General features: G+C 49.8%; 1 protein-coding gene across 2 annotated transcripts in view; it reads left to right on the plus strand.

The window, feature by feature from the left end:
- Positions 1–23,728, plus strand: part of PEX1 (peroxisomal biogenesis factor 1) — a 54,595-nt gene that overhangs the window by 25,023 nt on the left and 5,844 nt on the right. For both annotated transcript variants that reach the window (XM_078603701.1, XM_078603702.1), the window contains exons 11-20: positions 1,774–1,870; positions 4,878–5,048; positions 6,151–6,305; positions 11,150–11,351; positions 15,449–15,615; positions 16,370–16,504; positions 16,851–16,915; positions 18,444–18,586; positions 20,324–20,427; positions 21,742–21,933. In XM_078603701.1, coding sequence (XP_078459827.1) covers positions 1,774–1,870; positions 4,878–5,048; positions 6,151–6,305; positions 11,150–11,351; positions 15,449–15,615; positions 16,370–16,504; positions 16,851–16,915; positions 18,444–18,586; positions 20,324–20,427; positions 21,742–21,933 — 1,431 coding nt within the window. The remainder of the gene's footprint in view (positions 1–1,773; positions 1,871–4,877; positions 5,049–6,150; positions 6,306–11,149; positions 11,352–15,448; positions 15,616–16,369; positions 16,505–16,850; positions 16,916–18,443; positions 18,587–20,323; positions 20,428–21,741; positions 21,934–23,728) is intronic.

Consider the following 23,728-nt stretch of genomic DNA (forward strand, 5'->3'; position numbering starts at 1 on the left):
CTCCGAGGCAGGTTGCTGTTAGGGGCTCACGTCACGTTTATTTAAGGGCTCACGCCAGGTTGTTAAGGGCTTACGCCAGGTTGATAAGGGCTTACGCCAGGTTGATAAGGGCTTACGCTAGGTTGATAAGGCTCACGCCGAACCAGCACCCCCCTAGCCAATAACTCCCCAGGAGACAGGGTACTCAGATCCCTACACCCCGGCTAACCCGGCTCTCCACCCTGCCCCGGCCCAGGACTACCCCCAACCTCGGCCGATCGGGCGGAGTAGCCTCCCCTAGCCTCGTGTGAGGACCAACTACCCGAGTCCCCACTCCTACCCCTGACCAACCCCGGTTACATCCCGGGTCCCCCTTTAAATACCCCCCTGGGGGCATGATGTCACCGTCCTCCACGGCCCGCCTGACGTCACGTCCCGCGACGCCACTCTCTCAGAGGGCGCGCGTGACGTGATGTCACCCACTACATCTCTACATTAGTGTAATAAAAGACTTCGTCACACACTGCTGGTCTCCGTTGCTCTTTTATTTAGCTTCTTGCTCGCACCCCGCTGGTCCTGACAGCAGACCAGCGTCTCCTCGCGCGCGCCCCGTACGCGCTCCCTCATCAGTTCTTCCGCTCCCCCACTCCGCACGCCGCTGGCCGACGGTGTGCCGAAGCTCCTCCAGCCACGTGGCTGATGGCGCGGATCCCCTCCGGCCACCCAACGTGGTTCAGCTTCTTCACTCCAGAAACTGACCCGGAGCCCTTCCGGGCTCCCACCTATATCCCCTTCACCACGTGATCCTGACTCCTCCCCTTCCGGACCGTCAGATCCAGCCTTCCCATAGCGCCCTGTTGGCTCCACCCCCGTTCACCTCGCTTCTGATTGGACCCGAGGTGAACGACGGGCCCTCCCATTTGCCCCCCATACTGGGCTCCGCCCCCCAATACCCCGGGCCGTATGATTGGGCCAAAGCCCAGCAGCGAACCCCGTTTACGCTCGCATTACATTAGTATCAGTCTCCACTGATTCTGTTTGGCTCCACCCCCTGTCTTGTAGCTCCACCCCCTGCTCTGTAGCTCCACCCCTCTGTGCTGTAGCTCCACCCCCTGGGGAGTCCCAGCCAGGGACAAGCTCTCAGTGTTGCCCGGACTGCTGGAGTGGAGAGCGACTCGAGCGAGGCGTGGAACGCAACGTGGAGGCTGACTTCTTATGGCTTTTTGCAGCCTCCTAAGTTTGTGAACAAACACCAGACAGTTGATCGCTTCCAGATCCTCTGTGTAACACTGCATACCCAGATCATTTGAGAGACTGGAGATGGACACAATGCAGAGCATCACAAGGTCTCCATCTGGGTATTCTAACCGGTAGAGCGGTAACAGACTGGCCACACTCATCAGCCTTGGTGACTTATCGCTGTGCTCCACTGCATTAAAGCTTTTGACAATTTCCACGTTATGTTTTTTTCTCCCAATTTTCACTCGCGACGATCTTCTCAGCGATTCCAGTCGATAGCTGCACCTACCAGCTGTTGAAGCAGGGAGAGCAGTTTAGAGACAACACCCTTGGTTTGTCCAAAAGTATCCGTGGGTAATGTTTCAGGTGATGTTTCAAGAGGGGTTCTCCGCCTTCTGGGCCACACTGCAAGATTGACCCTCTGTGCATTGTGATGCGATTAAAACATTATTTTTGTCAGAGTTACTTTTGCTTACAAGTATTTGAGATGTGGACATGGTAAACGTGATCACGGCCTATCATAGCACGTATGTTTAATGCCGATCAAACTTCCAGGGCTCTGGCAAGACAGCCCTGGCGAGGGCCATCTGCAAGCAGGCTGCAGAGAGGCTTGATGGGCACCTGGAGATCATAAGCTGCAAGTCCCTGAGAGGTAAAACCATCTCTCGTGACTTTTCTCTTCACCGTTATACACATGCACACACACGTTTAATTTCCTGACCTCGTGCCCGCCGCAATATCTCTTCCTCAAAACGTATTGCATGAACTTGAAATATTGACTATGTTTTTCACGTGAATTGTCACAACTCACAAAGTCACCGTGAGCGGAAGCGATGTAACTAAAATGCCCTGTATTGTGTGCAATGCAATTTCTGAGACGAATTTAAGTGTTGTCATTCACTTAATTAACATGTTAGTCTGCGTGTAGTTCTGAAAAAACGCTTAAGCCCCTAAGTCCCTCGGTGTCATCTGAGTTGTCCACTACAAGGCCCCTACACAGCCCATGAGCAGAGCTGCCCAGAGCCACACCGGGCCCCCTCCGCTCGGGAATCCTCTCCCATCGTCTCTTCCCTATGCCAAGCTCTTAGAACTTTTCCCAATTCAAGAGACATATGAGCTGTTATCTATACAATTCTTTGATGGTGCTTTGTGTTGCTGGTTGCTTGGCATTTTGGGCCCTCGGTGGGCGGGCGGGTGGGCGGGGGCCAGTGTTCAGCAACTGCGTTCACCAATAAATAAAATCCGTGCATTGCTACCGATGTCTCCGGGTAGCTCGCCGTCTCCCCAAGGGGGGTGGACGAGGCCAGGGACTTGGGCCGCAATCGTCATGCCTCTCAGCTTTTCTGTGCCCCCAGGCCTTTAGACCTTGCTTGCATCCATTGCCTCAGACTACAAAGATTTGTTTTCACGCAAGTTACGCGTTGCGGTCTGCATACGCCAGTGCACGACGCTATGCCACGCCGGCTCTTCTCATAACACTAATCATCATCAGGGCCGTCCATAATGGGGTGGCAGTGCGGGGCCCGAGTCAAATCCCACCTTGTGGGCCCCCCTGCTGAAGCCTTCAAACTAAACCGGAAGTATTACTACGTCTGAAACCAAGACGTTGAAGCGCGGGGGGCCCCCCAAAGCATGGGACCCTGGCCAGTTGCCCCAATTCGCTGAACCCGAGGGACGGCTCCGCTAAACACAAACACCGGCACTTTTCAGAACAGTTTCTGTTCCTATACTATGACGGATCTACAGAGGGGAAAAGGAAAGTGAACTTGTGCTACAGGAATGCTTTTTTACGTTTAGTTTGTTGTCCTTCCCTCGCCCCTGCACCTCCAATGAGCACGGTTGGCTACATCTGGTGCGAGAGAAGTTCAACATACGTACATAAAGGACAAATAGGTTTCTCACTTGTATATTCACAACTTTCCGGCCGCTGGTTACGCTTAATAAAAAAGAATTACAGACTTTCAAAATGGTTAGCCTGAAATGATTGGTGTTTTTATTTAGTTCCTTTGATTTAAAATGTATAAATAAAATAAATAAAATAATTCTACTCTTTGGTTTTTTCGGTAAAGTCACGTCGAAATAAAATAAAATTAATTATAGAATACGACGTTTCGATTGCAACACAAGCAACCCTCATCAGGTGTGAATGCAAGCTCGGAGAGAGACACAGACACAGAGAGAGAGAGAGACACCTTCACAGAGAGAGAGACACAGAGAGTGAGAGAGACACACAGAGAGACACACACGCACGTAATCAGCCAGGTAAAGTGTTAACTGTTGTGTTAGCCGACTCTGTGTTGAATTGCATTACATTTCTAAGTTTACTAGGTTTGTTTTCTCAAGCTTCCAATTTCTCTCCCCCTGCCGCTCTCATTGACATGCTAATTTTTCTGCCTCCCCCTCTCTCCCTATATAATACCTCATCACACAGGCGTTGTTTCTCTGTGTGTCTTTGTGTGTGCCTCTCTCTGCGTTGTGTCTCTCTGTGTCTCTATGTGTGTCTCTCTCTCTGTGTGGTTGTCTCTTTCCATGTCTGTGTCTCTCTGTGTCTCTCTCTCTCTCTGTGTATGTGTCTCTCTATATATGTGTCTCTCTCCGAGTTTGCATTCACACCTGATGACGGTTGCTTGTGTTGCAATCGAAACGTCGTATTCTATTATTTAATTTATTTTCTTTCTACGTGACTTTACCGAAAGAACCAAAGAGTAATTCCTGCAGTCACGAAAGCTTAAAATCAAGTTAGAAAAGAACCCTTTACACAGATGGTAGAAGTGTGACTCCATAAACTGGCTCGGCCCAAGCGGAATGAGTCGCGTTCATAGTTGACATGTTGCAAGGGAAACACATTGTTGTTCGCTGATACTGTGTTGGCAGTGGTGCACAAGCACAAATACAAACTCAACACAGTCGTCAATAACACTGCCAATGGCTCTTCATAATTGCACATCATTTACGTGCTATGAATAAAGGCCTGAAATGTTGCATATTATAAAAAAAAATTATTCCCATTTAAGGCCAGATTGAAGAATGTGTCGAGTTTTGTTATTTGTGCTTTCAGAAAGAAAAAATCAACAACGCTTGGTCTATAACACCATGATCCTAAAAAGTGGGGAAAATATGCAGGCTATTCTACTAATAAAGCAGTAGTTGCTTTCCTAAAGAACACCGCATTATATAAAAATTGGGTTATAATAAATAATATCGGGTAAAGCACAGTCCGCGATAACACGTGAGATGCGTACGCAGGCTGAACAAAGACCGAGGCGCGTGGGTAGCATCTAGAAGCATCCAGCAGCATCCCAATGCCTCGTGCGATGCTACGCCGAGGCAGCCGTACGAGCGCTTATTCCAACTCGCGTGACGCAGTTCCGTTCACTCAATGGCATTATATCCAATTCGCATCCGCGTAAAAAAAAAAGCATTCGCTGATACATTCATCACGTTATATCCAATTTGCGTTATGAAAACAACACGCGTTATAGGAGAACAGAGTGTAAATATATAACAAGCGACGTTTCAGGCAATGGCCCTTGTTCAGAGCTAGGAAACTGTGCGAAACAGCGAGTTGGATGCATAACGGACATTGTGCATTGGATGTTTAACTTCGTGACGTTACTTCAGTCTGAGAAGTGAGGCGGGAACTCTCTTCCTGACGACAGGGAAAGCGACGGAGACGATCGCCGGCGTTTTGGAAGCGGCGATGAGAGAGGCGGTGTGGAGGCAGCCGTCGCTGCTGCTCCTGGACGACCTGCACCTTGTGCTGGGCTCAGCCTCCAACTTCGGGCCCGAAAACAATCCGGAGGACAACCAGGCCCTGCAGCTGATGGAGGGTAGGTGGCCGCCGACGCGATACGCGCGCTTACCTCCTTGATCATCAACTTCCAGCTGTGTCCATCATTATTACTGTTATTAATGTTATTGGCCAACACCAAGGGCATTGTACGGTTTTAGCTAAAGGGAGGAAAGTAGAGAACCCGCGGGGGAAGAACGTACAGCCTCCATGCACTCTCCCGCAAAGACAAAGATCCCCCCCGTGTCGCCTGTTTATGGATTGTTGGGGCAATGGGGCAAGTGTTGTTAGCGAACGTCTATTAAGGCCAGCACAGCACACGAGGGTTGGTCAATACCACACCCGGCCACCATTGTCTTCCTGCTGCTGATGTTTTTACATACCGCATCAGGTACTCGTTGAAGGCTGAATCGACCTAGGGGAGGCCCATAACCGGTTCAGATATTTGCTGGATGCGCTAACCACTGCACCACCACTCCCCTCACACACTCTCACACACAAAAACAACATCAGCCTCCATTTGCCACGAAGTCACCAGTGCTTATGCACTTTCAGTCCACATGAAGTTTTGAAGGCTCGCTGACAGGGAGGTTACAGGACAGACCCAGGTGTTATAGCTTGACTGACTGATTTGACTGGCAGATGCAAAGACAGCACTTGCCTCAACAGACTTTTGAAGCAAGTGCTGCTTGTGAGCACCTATGAAGGCCAGAATGGCACACGAAGGGGTGGGTGGCCAGCATCACAACTGGCCCTCTTTGTCTCCCCAGGGGCGATGTTTAAACACCGCACCAGATACTCATTAGAGGCTGAGTCGACCTAGGGAGCCCCAGGACCAGTTCACATAATCATCACTAGTGTTGGCCATGCGCGGGAATCGAACTCGGGTCGCCGGGTTCGTAGCGCAGCGCGCTAGCCACTACACTATTGCTACACACACCGCACGCTCTCACAACACTGCAGAATCATGGAAGAACATACAAACTCTACACAGAGAGGCACCGCTTGAGGAATCAAACACAGGCCCCACTTGCAGCGAGGCACGAGTTATTACCACAGGGCCACGCTGCTGCCCTTGATTTGTTAATCAATTCCGTCGCCCCCCTCCCCCTGCCCCCCCTCCTCCTGCCCCCCCCCACTAGTGTTCAAACAGCTGTTGTGCGCGGAGATGTCGCAGAGGAGCATGGTGGCACTGGTGTGCACCGCAGAGTCGGAGGGGGCGCTGCACCGCTCGCTCGTCTCCGCTCAGGGCCTCCACGTGTTCCAGCTGGGGCACGACGTGGCCCCCCTCACGCGGGTAGCCACTGCACTACATCGTTATGGCCACTGTCACGTGAGAGAATGGAGGAATACCGCCGTCTGGTGTCCAACTGGCACCCGCTGCCCGAGTTAATTTCGAAAGTAAAGACACCCCTTATATCATGGGCGCTTATTATATCAGCGGTGGCTCCGAGAAGCCATGGGGATGTCACGGAAATGCCACGGGGATGCCATGGTGGCGATATGTTAATTACCTCGCCTGGTACATAGGAGGTCGTGGGTTCGATCCCGATCCTGACACCTGTATATTCGGAGTTTGAATGTCTCTGTCCCTTTGGTCACGTGGATTTTTCTCCTGGTCCTACGGTTTTGCCTTCCACGTTTAGAAACATGTGTTTAGAGTATTTGGCTGTGACTATAAATTTCCACGTGATAAGCCGCTTAGTTGAGCTATAATTTGAGGCCAGGTCACTTCTGTAAAAGAGCTATATAGCTCAGTGGGCCTTACCTGGTAAAAGAAGTTGAAAATAGTTGAATGCCACGGGAATGACATGGGGATGCCACGGAAGGCGTGCTGCAGGTGAGCATGGCTCGTGGCTCCGAGACCTGAGCAAACTCCACATTCCCTCCCCACCTTCCCGCTGTACTAACGTAGTTATCTACTCGCTGCAACGATGAATAGACAAGAGGCTCTGAGTGGTTTAGATTTTTCTTATCTCCTGCTTTAGTGCGAGAGCAGCCATTCCACTCTTGGCGTTGTGTAGTTTGGTTGAGTTTATTTTTGTTCACCCTCCGCCGGGGCAGGGCTCATTGAGTTAATGTGTTTTTTGTATTCAAGGGTGACCCGGGGGGGTGAGCGTTCATCAGAAGGGCACATTTGATAATTGTGACAAATGACAACAGTGCCTTCTGAAAGCTCACTTCTCTACCATCGTGGAGCACTTAGACCAACGACTTGGTGTGATCTATTCACCCGAATTATATTGTCTTGTATAACACTTTTTTATTATTTGTTTTACTTATGGAGTTGACATTTTCACATGCGACTAGGTGGGTCTATAAGTGGGTGTGTGAGGGACCGAGTGATTTAGCAGGTGGGTGGGTGGGTGAGTGAGTTGGTGAATGGGTGAGTAAGTCTGTGAGTCAGTGGGTGGGTGTGTGAGTAATTTAGTAAGTGGGTGAGTAGGGGAGTGCGTGAGTAGGTGAGTTAGTGGATGGATGGGTATGTGAGTGGATGAGTGAGTAAATGAATGGGTTCGTGAGTGGGTCAGTATATGAGTGAGTGAGTGGGTGAGTTAGTGGGTGGATGGGTGAGTGAGTGGGTGTGTGAGTGGGATGTTCGAACGCTCACTGCGGAGGAGAGGCTGCCACTCCTCTGTCGGGAGCTGGACCGGTACCGCCTGGATCTCTCTGGCATTCAGGCGGTCCGGTGGAGCGGCTCTGGCTCCTGCCACCATGAGGGGTGGACAGTCCTCTACTCGGGGCAGGAGACTACCAAACAACAAGGAGTGGCTCTTCTTCTGAACAAAAGAATGAAGGGGGTGTGGGAGCGTGGCGGTGAGGATGTGGGAAGCTGTACGCCCCAGGCTACTTTGGGCTCGCCTTCCCATCAACCGCAGGCGAGGAGTGGTGGTCGTGGTTACTTATGCCCCCACCGAAGACGAACATCCGTGGAGGGATGCAGGCAAGGCCAATGGGTCAGATGCCTTCTATTACCTCCTGTCACAGGTGCTAGCTAAAATGGCCCCTAGGGATAGAGTCATCTTGTTGGGTGACTTCAATGCCCGAGTTGGTCATGATGCTGGCACCTGGTCTGGAGTGATTGGAAGGCATGGGCCAGATCAGCTCAATAACAACGGTAGGAGGCTGCTAGATTTTTGTGCAGCTCATGGGCTTGTAATTACCAACACGCTGTTCCGGCATCGGCGCATCCACACAACATCATGATTGCATGCCGGGTCCAAGCAAGAACATCTGCTGGACTACATAGTGATGGAACAGCGGATGCGGGCCCATGTCCTTGATACCAGGACCTACCATGGAGCTGATCTGCCCTCTGACCATCGACTTGTCATCTGTAAGATGCGCCTGCCATTCTTCCACTCTGGTGGTGGGTGTACATCCAGGACCCTATTCCAACCTAAGGTGGCCTGGTCTCAGCTAGCTGATGAAAGTTGCAAGCGAGAATTTCATCATCACTTGCGGCTGGGGTTAGCATCGTCCCCCATTCCTCCAGATGTCGAGGGTAAATGGGCGAGATTTAGGACTGTGACTCAGGCAGCTGCAATGGCTGCTTTGGGTACGCGGTCCAGACCTCCTCAGAGACCCTGGCTGACAGAGGTATGCAGGATGGCTGAGAAAAAGCGACAGGCCCACTCTAATCGTTTACAGCATCCCACGTCAGAGAATGAGGAGGCTTACTGCAGCCTTCGCTCGGAGGTTCGGAGAGCCGTGAGGCACTGCAAGGATGGGTGGTGGTCGTGGTTAGCTGAGGAGATGGAGTCTGCCTCAATGGCCCACGATCACAAATCCCTATTTAACTCAATCAAGAAAGTAACCTGCAGCGCCACACCTATTACCATCATTATGGGAAAAAACGGTGATTCAATCTCCGACCCCCAGGAACAGGTTTGCAGATTTGCTGAGCATTTCTGTGAAGTCCTGGGGGAGGGGAAATCCCTCGACATGGAAAACATAATGGGACAAAGTGGGGATGACCCTGCTGAGGCTGCGGTGCCTCAAGTATTGGAAGAAGATGTCACCGCCTGTGAGTGGCTGGCTGAGGTGCCATCTGTTGAGGAAGTATTAAAGGATATCCAGAGTCTGAGACCAGGAAAGGCACCGGGCAGAGATGATCTCCCAAGCGAAATGCTGAGGGAGGGTGGCGTTTGTGCACAGACTGCCCTACATGACATCATAACAACAGTCTGGACCACTGGACGGGTTCCGCAGGATTGGAAGGATGCCCTTGTGGTCCCCCTCTTTAAGAAGGGGGACCACACAGACTGTAACAACTACAGGGGAATCTCACTTTTCAGTGTGCCAGGAAAGGTCGTGTAAAGGATTATTCAACATTGCCTTGCCAGGCACGCTAAGGAGAGGCTTGCGGAGCCTCAATGTGGTTTCAAGAAAGAGCGGTCCTGCACAGATGTCATATTTTCTGCCTGTTTGCTACAGCAGTGGTGTAGGGAATTCCAACAAGACCTACATCTCTGCTTTATTGACCTGGTCAAGGCCGATGATACCATCAGTAGGCCTGGGCTCTGGGTTATTCTTTGTGCTTTTGGAGTCCCTGACCATCTGCTCACAATCATTAAGGACCTTCATGATGGTGAGCGGGCCCGGGTAAAACTACGTGACCAGGAGTCGGAGCCATTCCTTGTTCACCTTTGGGTGCGACAGGGATGTCCTCTGGCTCCCACATTACTTAACATCTTTTTCGACCACATAGTTCGTGAAGCCTTTGATGGCTGTACCAGAGGAATTTCCATCTGGTACAGATACAAGGGGAGGCTGATCGATGCCCGGGTGCGGTCAAGGGATGGCTCCCTATTGGTCAACAACATTATGTATGCCGATGATCTGGTAATTGCCGCTCACTCAGAGGAGGAGTTGGAGGCACTGCTGCTGAAACTGGAGCGTGCCACTAAGAGGTGGGGCCTTACCATCAGCCCCACCAAAACTAAGCACCTGCCTGGGTATTTTGTACCATCGGGCAACCCACCCCCACAACTCCCAATCGGTGATGGGGCAGTTGTGGAGAGAGTGGAGAGTTTCCAATACCTGGGCAGTGTGCTCATGACCTCCTCACGATGAGTACGCTCCAGTTTGACAGCAGAGGTCTCGCTCAGAATCAGCCGCGCGGCATTATCTTATCATCGGTTGCGTAATGCTGTGTGGAAGCTACCTGGTCTGTCGCTTCGCATGAAGCTTCAAGTCTTCTAGGCCACGTTCATTCCTTCCCTTCTCTACGCTTGCGAAACGTGGACCCCCTCTAATGGAGCATCTTCGCCGATTTGAAACATCTTGGGTTTAACCAGGCTGGATTGTGTGAGGAGCTCACAAATCCTTGAAAGATCTGGGCAAAGTCCCATCGGTGAGCTTCTCCGGCACGCAAGGCTGCGTTGGCTGGGTCATGTAGCCCGCATGCCCAGTCACCGCATGCCTAAACAGCTTTTGTTCGGCCAGATAGAGGGGTCAAAACGGGTGCGGCACGGGCTAGAGAAGAAATGGAGTGATGTGGTACAGGAGGATGTGGAGCTGAGTAGACTTGCCGAGGACTGGTACCAGCGGTGTTAAGATCGGCCCCTGTGGAGGAGGCTTGTGAAAGACGCTGCTGGGCAGTTGGAGGCAGTCGCCCTCCTACAACAATGGAGGGCGGAGGAGCGACGTTCACAACAACGAGCGGAGCGTCGGGTGGCTAAAGCACAGCAAGTTGGCACAGTAGGGGGCACATGTGGTGCATCAGCCAGTCATCTCGGTCAGTCGACCTGTGGCACCTGGGTTTGCCCCGTGACCTCCTGCCAGCAGGCGTTCGACACTTCACGTGGCCTCAAGGTGCACATAGTCTGGCACAAGTGTCGTGGTGACATCACCGCCACTTAGTGGCGAATGGCGGTTTTTATTGTTGATTGAGTGAGTGAGTGGGTGAGTGAATGAGTGGGTGGCTGAGCGAGTGAGTGGCTGGGTGTTTGAGCGAGTGTGTGAGTGATTGGGTGGGTGAGCGGGTGAGTGACTGAGTGGGTAGATGAGTGAGTGGGTAGATGAGTGAGTGGGTAGATGAGTGAGTGGGTAGATGAGTGAGTGGGTAGATGAGTGAGTGGGTGAGTCGGTGGGTGACTGAGTGTTTGACTGAGTCGGTGAGTGTGGCTGCCTCTGTAGGAGGACGGCCAAGAGCTACTGGCGGCTGTCATTCGCAACAAGTCGAGCGTCTCTGCGCGGGGACTGAGTGGCGCAGAGCTGCAAGAGGTCGCCAAGCTCACCGGCGGCTTCCTCGCTCGGGACGTCGTGCAGCTCGTGGAGCGGGCAGTGCACGCCCACCTGCAGGCCAACGCGCCGCCCCACGGGGATGGCACGCCGCAAGGTAACGCTCGGCGTGAGGCCCCTCGCGGCTAGCGAATTGTTGTGTCGAGAGTCTGGCAGTATGGTGGCAGTATGGTGGCAGTGCCGGTGGAAGCACTCGTGCCTCATAGCGATAAAGGCCTGGGTTTTATTCCCAACTCGGTCCCCTTTTCTGTCTGGATTTTGTATATTCTCCTGTGCTGCATAAGGTTTCCTCCAGGGTTCTCCAGTTTACTTTCCTAGATACAAATCTTTTTTTAATGTTACTGGTATTGGACAAAATATCCCAATGCTGAAAATTTTCCTGTAAATTATTTAGTTGGGATTACACCCAGCAGCAGCGACAACATAGCCCACGACTGCGAAAAACTTGGCAGGACCCTCCTGAAAACGATTCTTGAGACTCGGTAAGGCTTTCCTATAATTTTTTAATTGCTGGATTTGGTTCCACAGAAATTCTATGACCCATTTATAAGTTTACACAAAGATTTCAACTCGGATATTCGACTCATCATTGCAAGTGCCCAATCAACACAGCGTGCATCTTTTCACATTAAAGTCGCTGCTACCCCGCAATTAAACTCACTACGTTAAGACTTTGCTGGGATTGTGAATTGTGTTTGTTGTCCCCCCCCCCGACACCTCCAATTATCACGGTTGGCTTCGTGCGGTGCGAAAGAAGTTCACCGTACGTGCAACCGCATGAAAAAACTGTAAAAACCAGTTAGCAGTTTTGGCACAGATCTTGAAATATCTTGAGCATTAGACATTAGTTTTCCCTTTTCAATTCAGAATCGAAGTGAACTGCCGCACTGCGGTGTAAGCGGTATCTCACTGGACGCACGTGCGATGGATCGCATCGTTCTCTCTGTTACCAGCGGCAACGCACCGCGAGTGCTCACTCGCTGCATTATTCACGTTCCCGGGTACTGACGCTGGCTGGCCCCCACCCTCGCTCGCGTGAATTGCAAACACTGCAGGAGGTGGCCCGGTGGCTCCGGGGGGCGGCATCTGCAGCAACACGAGCGGCTGAGCGGCGCCGCAGCAGCCGTCGCGTACTCATCGTGAGGAGATTGTTGCCGATGTTTCAACAATGCAGTGGTGCCGTGTTAATCCCGGAGGAGTATTTACCCCACATGGAGATCGGTTTATTGACAAATCAATTTAACACGTAGGCTTTCACGACCAATATTATTCATAATAACGTTTTTTTTTGGGTTAGATCGCGTTATTTATAAATGTGTCGTAACCCTCCACCACCCGACACGGCTAAACAGTAAAACATGTGTCACGTTTACAAAAGACAAATAGTTCACTACTTCAGCCCACCGGTGTGTTGAAGAGTGAATCAACATCATTTACAATTTTGAGTACGACGTTTCGCTGGTAATTACATCCAGCATCATCCAGCAGCAGGGTGACGTCATCTTTCAACTCAATCTGGTGCAGTGATTCGAGGCGAGGAGGGTATTGTAATTATATAATGGATTGGTAATCATTCAATTGTTGTTCATTGGCATTTGTTTCCCCTATAAGAAATTGTATTATTAAATAGAATATATATTACAATAAAAAAATTAAAATGATATCTCACACACCGGTGGGCTAAAGTAGTGAACTATTTGTCTTTTATAATGTGACAAGGAAGCCGACATTTCTGAGAGAGTTGGCTTGCACAGAGTGCATAAACAAGGTAAAGTTCAAAGCGACGGGTCTGCATTGAAACTCACCACGCTTGCCGTCACCAGACTGAGTCGTTGTTTTGGTTGTGGCGCGTGGCGTCGCTCCATGTGTATGCTGGACTTGGACCATTCGGTATGGCAATTCGGCTCATGGCGAATTACTAATACACAATTTTTCTGCCGAAAGCGCAGCCGTGCCAAATTATCCCCAATTACGAATGAACAAATACCGATATAACGAGGTTTTACTGTAAGCAGGAAATATTCCTCAACATATCTGTGTCTCGACGTAAGAAACACAAGTACAATTTTTTTTTACAAATCTCACCAGCACCACGGCTTCCTGGTAGTATGTAATTTCACCAGCATTGGTTTCGACACGAGCAAAAACTCTGGAACCGGTTTTTACATTCACTGTCTCATCAGCATGCGTACAATTTCCTTGGGACAGATGTGTGCAGGGAGGTGTGTTGGCCGATTCTTGATTTTGTTCTTATATACTTAGGTTATTTCGGTAACGTTACGTAGATAGGAAAATAAATAAATAATAGATCGCAACCACAAGCGCTTGTCCTCAGGTGAAAGAGAGAAACCTGCCTCTGTGACGAGGCATTATAAAGAGGGGGAGGAGGGGAGGCTGCAAAGGGGCGAGAGGGTGGGGATAAAATTCAAAGAGGGCTTGGGTGAGAGAGAGAAAAGAAATGTGACAAGGAAGCCGAGATATCAAACTTAACATTTGGAAATGTAATGCTAACACAACAGTTAACACCCTACCTGGTTGATCCAGTCCTTCCAAAGATTGCTAAATTTTGCATCCATCTTCTCGGTTAAAATTATGTCTGAGTTGTGTGGAAAACCTCCCCGTCGAGGCGGTTCAATCTTGATTAGAAGCTTTTGTGACTGCAGGATTTCATACTCTTAGGTTCTTTCGGTAAAGTCATGTAGGTAGGAACATTTCTTTTCTCTCTTTCACCCAAGCCCTCTTTGAATTGTATCCCCACCCTCTCGCCCCTTTGCGGCCTCCCCTCCCCCTCTTTATAATGCATCCTCACAGAGGCATGTTTCTCTCAAACCCTCTTTCACCTGAGGACGACCGCTTGTTGTTGCGATCGAAACGTCGTGATCTATTAGTTATTTATTTTACTATCTACGCGACGTTACCGTAAGAACCTAAGAGTATGAAATCCTGCAGTCACGAAAGCTTTTCATCAAGTTTGTTCTCATATGTTCTGCACAATGACGGAAATTATAATTTTGTAAGAGGTTAATAGTAGCATAGGTTTTCACAGCCAATATTTTGCCCAAATTTAGATTACATTAATTGGCATTGGTTAATATCTCGTCTAAATCTGCTTGGTTTTCCTGTGATGTCAGGACACCTGTTTATTCTGACTTCCTGGGTTCTAACCTAACGATGCTTGACACAGTTTCAAGTAGAACTTCGCGTATCAAGCAGCTACATTTTGTCATGGGAATTCCTCCACAACTTACCAGTCAGTATGGTGAAAAAAGTTATAATTGGCCCGTTACACAGTCGAACACTTGACAATTTTATTTGTTAGGCTGCGTCGGGTGGTGGAGGGTTAGATCATTATGTCGCCTAACCCAATGATCAATTAACAAATCACGTTTATAGCCATGCGTGCGTTTGGCATTATTGATAAGTTGTGGAAAAATGATCATAACCAAGTTTATCAGATGTGCGACATTTTCCTTTTATAAGGTCGCACTCTTTACACACAAAGTGCTTACCACAAATGAACCACAACACCTCGCTGATCTCCTCAAGGAGCATCACGCAAACTCCAGTCATCCTCGCAGCATCTTTTGGCTTGCCATCGAACAAAGCCAGTCACTGCATTTCGTCCTGTCAGATGCGCTTCTGCGGCCGTCTGGAACGCTCTTCTGATATTAGGAAGCCACTGGCGCTATACGCTTTTAGATCTAGATTGGAAACTAATTTCTTTTAAACTGTTTTTTGTGTTTAGTTTGTTGTCCTTCCCTGCACCTTCGATTAGCATGGTTGGCTACGTATGCTGCGAAATAAGTTAAATATTCACAAAAACAAAGATCCCCTGTATAGCCTGTAACAGACTGTTGGGGCAATTGCTGTTAGCGAGTACCTATGAAGGCCCGCACGGCACACGAGGGGGTGGGTGGCCAACACCACGCCCGGCCGCCTTTGTCTCCTGAGTGGTGATGATTACACACCACACCAGGTACTCATTTGAGGCTGAGTCGATCTAGGGGAGGCCCAGGAAAGATACAGATAGTCATCACTGGTATTAGTCCGAGCGGGAATCGAACTCGGCTTGCCAGGTTTGTAGCGCATCGCGATAACCGCTACTCTACCGCTCCCCACATTCACGCATTCAAACGCACACATGTACACACACACGTACACACACACACTTACACACGCACACGTGCGTTGCAGGGCTAAATCTGAGCACAGAGGACTTGAGGGTAGCTCTGCGTGGCTTCACGCCGTCCTCCCTACGCAATGCGAATCTCCACGAGCCCTCGGGCCTCGGCTGGGACAGTGTGGGCGGCCTGGCCGCCGTCAAGCAGGTGCTCATGGACACTGTGCAGCTGCCGGTCAAGGTACGCGCGTGTGTGCGCGTGTGTGCGCGCGTGCGCGCGCTCGTGTGCACTCGTGTGCGCGCGTGTGTGCACGTGTGTGTACGTGCGTACACATTTAGAAATGTGTGAAGAGTATTTGGCTTCTACAAATTTCCACGTGATAGGCCACTTCGTTGAGCTATCATTTGTGATAGCCAGGTCGCTTCTGAAAAAGAGCTATGAAGCTCAGTGGGGGGGCCTTACCTGGTAAAATTAAAATAGTTTTAGTTATTTAGTATTGACACTCTCACTAAGGGAAGCCACATTAATCCAGTTACACACAGAGTCATGGGTGAATGTGTATTGGCGAAATCTCACATTAACCTTTGGTACCTTACAGAGGAAATGTGATCCACACCTTATATTGTAAGGAATGAAATCTGGAATAAGCAAACAAGTTAAGCTCCATCGCCACAGATAATGGGATTTGCCGATCGACTCTATTTATCCACAAAAATGTAGAGGATAATAGATAGCTGTTACGCAATGCAGTATGGGAAGTACACGGATGATCGCGGTTCGTAGTAAGAATCGTGGGGCGGATGATAGGATTTCATTGACCCTTTAGGTCCTGCGGATAACAGTAGTCGCCGGTATAATATGGTTGCGGATAAGAAGAGTTGTGAATGTACTGGAGGAATCTGATGAGTTATAAAGTAATTTTTCACATATGTCCAGTAGAATGACGATAGAGTGGCAGGTTACTGTTTAAACGACTGCGTGCCACTGGGTGCAGTACCCTGCGCTGTTTGAGAGGCTCCCGATCAGACAGCAGACGGGGGTCCTGCTGTACGGCGCCCCCGGCACGGGGAAGACTCTCCTGGCCGCGGCGGTTGCTCACGAGAGTGGCATGAACTTCATCAGCATCAAGGTGAGGCGGCGGTACGGGCGCCTCGTGCGTTAAGGCACTTCGTCGTCACGCCTTTTAGAACGTATATTATATTTTACGTTCACGCATTCTAACCCAAAAACTTCTATTGTGGATAATATTGGTCGCGAAAGCCGACGCGTTAAACTTGTAGATCATGTCGCCACGATCGCGTCCCCAGTCGCGGAAAATGCTGGGCCATATTAAAATCGTGGCGTGTGCTGGTTATTGATGTTTTTTGCCGACAAAGACGTAGGTATTTGCGCGAGATGAGTACAATGTGAACGAATGCGGTGTTGTCCGGCACTGTGTGTGGGGTGTAACCAAGCGGGTGTTGCCTCCCTGGCAGGGCCCGGAACTGCTGAATAAGTACGTGGGATCGAGCGAGCAGGCCGTCAGGGACGTTTTTAAGAGGTGAACAGAGACGCGTGGCTCTTGTATTTTTTTTATCAAATGCACAGTTCCTGAGCGCAGGCCCAAATGTCAAAAACGTCAAGTGGACAACACCCAACGGGCACTATTGAGGTCGCAAAAAACAATCCGGGTTAACGCGTACGTCACTTGACTTGAGCAATGTCATGGTAACGGCATGGTAAAAGGGATGATCAGAGGTAAATCCCAAAGTGGAGTATTGTGAGGGAAGAAGCAGAAAGAGTCAGTAGGAGTGTTTTGAGCTGCAGTGGGGTGAGTGGGTGGCTGGGTGGCACACAGTGTGAATGGCACGAAATAGCTCGCCTGATAGACCAAAGTCCTCCACACTGGTGGAGGACTCGATGAGTGAAGTCCACGAGAACGGTGACCATGGTAGTAGCGACAGGCAAGTGACAAGGAGGCGACTGGCTGGTGGTGAGCGAGTGGCTGGAGCGATTCAGTGAGTGGTGGATCATCATTCGCTTCGACTGCTCTGCCTTGAATGTTGGCTGTGTGTTTACTTCACTGCTTTCCCATCAACACACGGGGGAAATACAGGGTCCAGGTTAAACGGTGAAGCTTGACGTTCATTCATAATGCAGCATCGTATAAATCATATGGACGTGGCATGCAGGGTTGTGTGCTCCGCACGAAATGAAACCCCCAAATTTAAAGGTGAAACACTCCCGGCAATGAAAACAAATGTTACGTAACGTAGCGTAAAAAGTGGACAACGAGGAAAATAGAAAATAAATGTCAATCCATTGGAATAAGCTCACCTTGTATGGTGAGTGCAAGGTGAGCTTGTCTGGCCGTGTGGCTGCATGTGCGTCGATGCTCAGCAGCTCGGCAGCTCAGCAGCGCGGCATTGCGGCAGCTCAGCAGCTCAGCAGCTCGTCGTGACTCAACGAGCCGAGAGCCCAGGAGCATTGCGCAAGCACTCTGCTACTCTTGAAGCCATTATCTTTCTCAACCAACCGCAATGTTAAATTATAGTTCCAGTCGTATTTTTTAATCGGGCTTTGAGTCCATTCCACGTACCATGGTTCTGTTTTGGGTGACTGCAGTCGCACTTTGACGGAGAGTTTAAAATTTTCCATTTGTGCATCAGGTATCCGTGTCTGCTGCCGTGGTTTGTGTGGATGTGGTTTTGGGGTAGTGGCCCTGTAAGTTTCACGGACGATCAAAGCCAGGGTCTGTCACGAGATGTTGGTTTGTGACTTGTGACTTCTTGTGAACTCCATTTGGTTTTCCAAGCATCAACCAGGGTTGAAGTTGCATCGTTGAAGGTTAAGCGCGTATGCCACGTAATAATCTTACGATAGTGATTTGACAGAATCGTTACGTGGTCTAACCCGACACTCAGTAATGCATCTGTGTTCGGCACTGACGCTGTGTGGGTCTCGGAAACAAGACCTGGCCACAAATGACAGCTCAACGAAGTGGCTTATTGTGTGGAAATTTGTAGCTTTTACAGTGTCAAGCCGCAGGATTGACGCTCTGCCCCCTCGTTGCATTTCGTCCGTCGCAGGGCCCAGGCCGCGAAGCCGTGCGTTCTGTTTTTTGACGAGTTTGATTCGCTTGCTCCTCGCCGCGGTCACGACAACACGGGCGTGACGGACCGCGTCGTTAACCAACTGCTCACCCAGCTGGACGGCGTGGAGGGACTGCACGGTGAGGGGGGTTGGCGGCTCCCTTGTTCACTCGCTAGACGGCCAACGATGAAGTTCGCGTTGTGGCCTCTTTGCGGCACGCATCCTTCAGCAGGGCCATTACCCTCGTACAATGAACACTCTCCTCTTCCGGCCAGGGGGAAAGTGGAAACAAATGACGAAATGTGCAGTGGACACCGATGGGCTATGTGCCCATGGATCATGACGATTATTATTCCATCCTATCAGCAGCCTCGTCTAAAATGCTATCACTTAAACATAGCCATTCTTCTTTTCTATTCTCAGGTTTTTTTCGGTAAAGTCACGTAGGTAAAACATTAAAAGTAATGAAAGTAAAATAAAACAAAACAAAAATAAAAATAAAATTCACGACGTTTCGGAGGCAACACAAGTCTCCGTCATCAGGTGGGACCGTCACAGCCAGATTAGCTGCATCTTTGAATCCACATGTAACTTCGTGAAGGCAATAAAATGTGTTTTTTTTTAAGTTAGTTATTTATCCCCAATTTTATGCCATTTGCTATTGGAGTCATGAGATGGAGAAATCCATTCGGATCCCTCACAGATCAGCGCAACCCTTCGTGTTAGAGAACATTCCATGGAAGTGGATATCACCGAGCTACCTCTGAGGTCCGTTTAAGTGACCTCTGGCCCACACAGGTGAGGGAAGCACTTTCCCACCCACTCTGCATATGAGAGTAATGTCCATTGCATGACAAGCTGATATTTCATTCCAAGATATTTAATTTAGCCAAATACAGTCACTGGTGACCGTGCTGAAACCATTAATTCGCTACATTGAGAACCTGGTTTCATGATAGGTGACTGCCTGGGTTCGAACCCGGGATGTATGTATGTACGTTGAACTTCTTTCGCACCGTACATAGCCAACCATCTTATCCTTGCCAGCTCAGGGCTCTCACCTCTGAGCTTACCTTGTTTGTTTAGTGCACCAATTATATTCGGAGGTGGATTTATGATGAGCATTCCCGCTTGATTAAACGTGTTAATTATTTTACTCTAATTCACACCTTTAGTTCATTCAAGGCCCTCCACAGTCCCCATTGCTTGTCGCCGTGTGGAGAGACTTAATCCTGACACAACGAGTGGTGGTGCTTCACAGACAACAGTTCGAAAATATTGTTGTCAGGCCAGGTAGCGCAGCGGTAGACCGAGCGGCTCAAAATCAGAAGGTTGCAAGTAACCATTCTAGTTGTTGGTTGACTCGGCCCATCATCCTTGCGGGGTCCTTAAAAGAAATAACCACTTTGTGTGGGAAGTCAATACTGGGTGTCCTATGGATAGACTCGCCCCCCCACCATAAGGGCTCAGGGCTGTAAAGAGGAGTGCGCATCGCCTCATTGCCGTCTTGATTGGGGCGTGACGGTGGCAAGATGTTAACTACCTCACATTTGCATACAGGAAGTCGCGGGTTCAATCCCGACCCTGACGCTAATATAGTTGGAGTTTGCATGATTTCCCCGTGGTCGCGTGGATTTTGCTAGAGGTTCTCCAGTTTTTCCCTCCACATTTAGAACCAACGTGCATTTGGAGTAATTGGCTGCTATAAATTTCCACACGATGATAAGCTCGGTGAGCTATCATTTGTAATCGCCACATCACTTTTAGTAAAGAGCTATGAAGCTGATTGGGCCTTACACCTGGTAAAATGAAAAAAATATGTTTTATAGTTTACCTTCGATGCCCGTGTTTGGTGTGGTGAACATTCTTGCCGCAGGAGTGTATGTGCTGGCTGCCTCCAGCCGCCCGGACCTGATTGACCCGGCCCTACTGCGTCCGGGCCGACTCGACCAAACGCTCTTCTGTCCACCTCCCTCACTGGTGAGCCATTGAGCCGTTGTGCCTTCGTCGCTGCCAGGAGAGCCGCCGGCCGGATGTTCCGCATAGTTTACGATATACAGGGACTCCTCTACTTACGTTAGGTTCCAGAGGTCTGTTTGTAAGTCGATTTGTTCGTAAGTCCAACTTTACTGCTGTCAATTCCAAACATGTTGCACGGCACGTGCACGAAACACGGGGAATGGCTTTAAAAGTTGTATCATCTCCTGTAGATGTCACTGATTCTTCACATTCTACAGATGTAGATGCCACCACCGCCATCTATTGCGTGGCGATTGAACTTACGACTCGAACAAGCAACTGGACATACGGACTGGTTTGTTCGTATCTTTAAACTTCATAAGTCGAATTTTCGTAAGTAGAGGAGTCCGTCTAGTAATTGTAATAATAATGTAATAATTCTCCGGAGACGGATTCAGAATCGGTCTTCTTTATTTTCACTTCACGGTACACTTGTTCCCACACGCTCCGTTGCTGGCAGACAACGGAGAGCGGCAGACTCCCACAACTCCCACCGCGCACGTGGCACCCGGAGCCCCGCTCGCGCGTGGCTCTCACCCCGTTCAGTTCCCCGTCTCCTCTCGATCATCCCTCTCTCCTCCCTCTTAATCCCTTCGTCACGTGGTCCCCCCAGCCAATCCTCCATGGGCAATCTCGACCGTTCTCGATGGTTCCCTGTCACTCCCGGGACAACGCCTCTTATCCGGATCCCCATTAGCTGGGGCCCCAATGGCTGGGCCAATCACCCCTGATGACATGCCGTGATCACGCCGGCCCCACGCTCCCTATCTCGACCCTTATTGGCTACAAGCAGGACCGGCAAGCCAATCCCCCACGTGAACCCACTATAGCTGTTATTACAATAATACTAATGTCAACTTGTATCGCATCGCACAGTTTTAGCTCACTGACGAACAGAGACAACGACTCAAGAGGCTCGAGAAGGAACCAGAGATAAATGCGTCGGCAGCCACACGGTGAATTGCCCAAGCTCTGCGGTCCTCTACATATTTAGGCCAATTCATGAGTGTTTACATTTAGAGGAAACCTGAGCACCAGGAAGGAAAAACCCACGTATGCACGGGGGCAACACTCTTATCCTGTACAGATGGAACAGGTGGAGTCCACATTTTTGTTGTGGCGAGCCAGGGCACGGCTCCTCCTCAACGCCCACGGGAAGGGAGTTTCACAGCAACATTTGTGCGTCCACAGCGCTGGATTACAGGCGGCCACGTGTGGTAGCAGCGTAGCCACCACCGGCCGGCTAAGATGCCTTCTTTGCCGGTCGCCGTGCAGGAGGAGCGTCTGGAGATCCTTCACGTGCTGAGCCGGCCCCTGGTGTTGGCCGAGGACGCTTGCCTGCAGCCGGTGGCTGAGCAGACGGTGGGGTTCACGGGAGCTGACCTCAAGGCCCTGCTCTACAACGCCCAAATGGAGGCCATCAACGGCCTGCAGGCCGACGCCTTTGTCGTCAACAACAACAACAAGGTGACGGCGTCTCTCTTCCACGCAGTTTCTGAAACGATCCATACTCACAAGGGATGTGCAAATGGTAATATGTAGGATACTGCAACCGATGTTACGATTCGTAATCGACCTTTGGGTCGGGTCACGCGAGTAAAATGTGTGTCGTAAAGCCCTCCTCCACATTTGTGGCAACTGCCTGATGATGCCGGTTGTAACTTCCAGAGAAACCTCGAACCCTGTTGTTAACCCTTTCCCGTTCTGAGACGTCTGCAAGTTGCAGAGTGGGGTGTCCCGTTCACCGCTGAATCTCGGTACACGTAACCTGTTAGCGTTAATTTTATTTGGAGAGGCATTATGCCGTCGTTTTTAAAGACATTGTACTCACCGCAAATAACTGTAGCGACACGACCACTGCACTCTTTGATAGCTGGCATCAAACTGCTGCACGCCCTCCCGCATAGCCATGTGGGAGCCTCGGTACCAATAAAGTTATTTTTATTATTTTTTCTTCCGATTCCATATGGATGACATACACATACGTCATCGCAATGGGAAAGGGTTAAATGTGTGGATCGCTCTCCAATGTCACACCGGTGGCGGCTGCTGAAGCAGTAATAAATTGCCACGTGTGTTGATGTGACAACTTTATTAATTGGCTGTCTCACGTGGAGGAGGGTGCACAACACACATTTTACTTACATGATCTGACCCAAAAATCAATGATGAATCATGGATATGCACTTCGCACCTTGCTAGTTGGACTCATATTTGCCACGCATATTTTAGCGGGTAATACTCATGCTTGCGAGTGTGGCCCTGTATAGTAGCGTAGTCGTTTGCGTGCTGCGCTACAAACCTGCCTGACACCAGTGACAAGTATCTGAACTGGTCCTGGGCCTCCTCTTGGTCGACTCAGCCTCAAATAAGTACGTGGTGCGATGTGTAACATGAGCACTGGGGAGAGAAAGGCGGCCGGGCGCAGAGCTGGCCACTCACCCTCTCGTGTGACGTACCGGCCTTCGTTGGTGCTCACTAACGGCACTTGCCCCAATATTATTATTATCTACATTTCCAGTGCTGCACAGGTTTCTCAAACGCTTCATGCCACACTAAACCGGTGTTTCTCAACCGGGGGGGTACGCAGACCCCTGGGGGTCCGTGGCAATGTCCCAAGGGGTATGTGAGGCGATTTATAAATGTGTGAAAATATATCATACATTGGTGAATAATCATATATGAATCTGTCAATAGAAAATCACTATGATAACATTTTAAGCCATATGGTAGCCTAGAACGATATAAAAACCTTTCTAAATGCATGGATTGTAACAATGCGGGTTTCAAAGAGTAACCAGCGAGCGTAAACAGATTACGCCACGCACGTAGAGCGTCCGTTTACTTTTGTTATTTGCTTGCAGTTACTCGCTAGTTAGTTTAAAATATTGATGTTCATTATTACCCATTGGTTCTTTTGGTAAAGTCACGTAGGTATAAAATAAAATAAATCGCGACGTTTCGATCGCAACACAAACGGTCGTCCTCAGGCCGAAAAAATATAATCCAGCAGTGGAACTGCTGGACAAGCGAGAGAGCAGTTACAACAAGAGGTTATATATGTGGCGATGGGCAAGCAAGCGGGGTCTGAGCTGGAAAGGAACTCCATCCACGGACGTAAGCACGTCAAGAATGGTCATTATTCTTACATGTATTTCTCAGAATCATGTTGGTTCAGGCAAGGGGGTATACTCGGTTGAAACGAAATTCAACAAGGGGTAGGTACAGTAGCCAACGAAAGGTTGAAAACAACTGCACTAAA

Source organism: Lampetra planeri, chromosome 21 (genome assembly GCF_965212315.1).
Source record: "Lampetra planeri chromosome 21, kcLamPlan1.2.h2, whole genome shotgun sequence".
NCBI classification, from domain to species: Eukaryota; Metazoa; Chordata; class Hyperoartia; order Petromyzontiformes; family Petromyzontidae; genus Lampetra; species Lampetra planeri.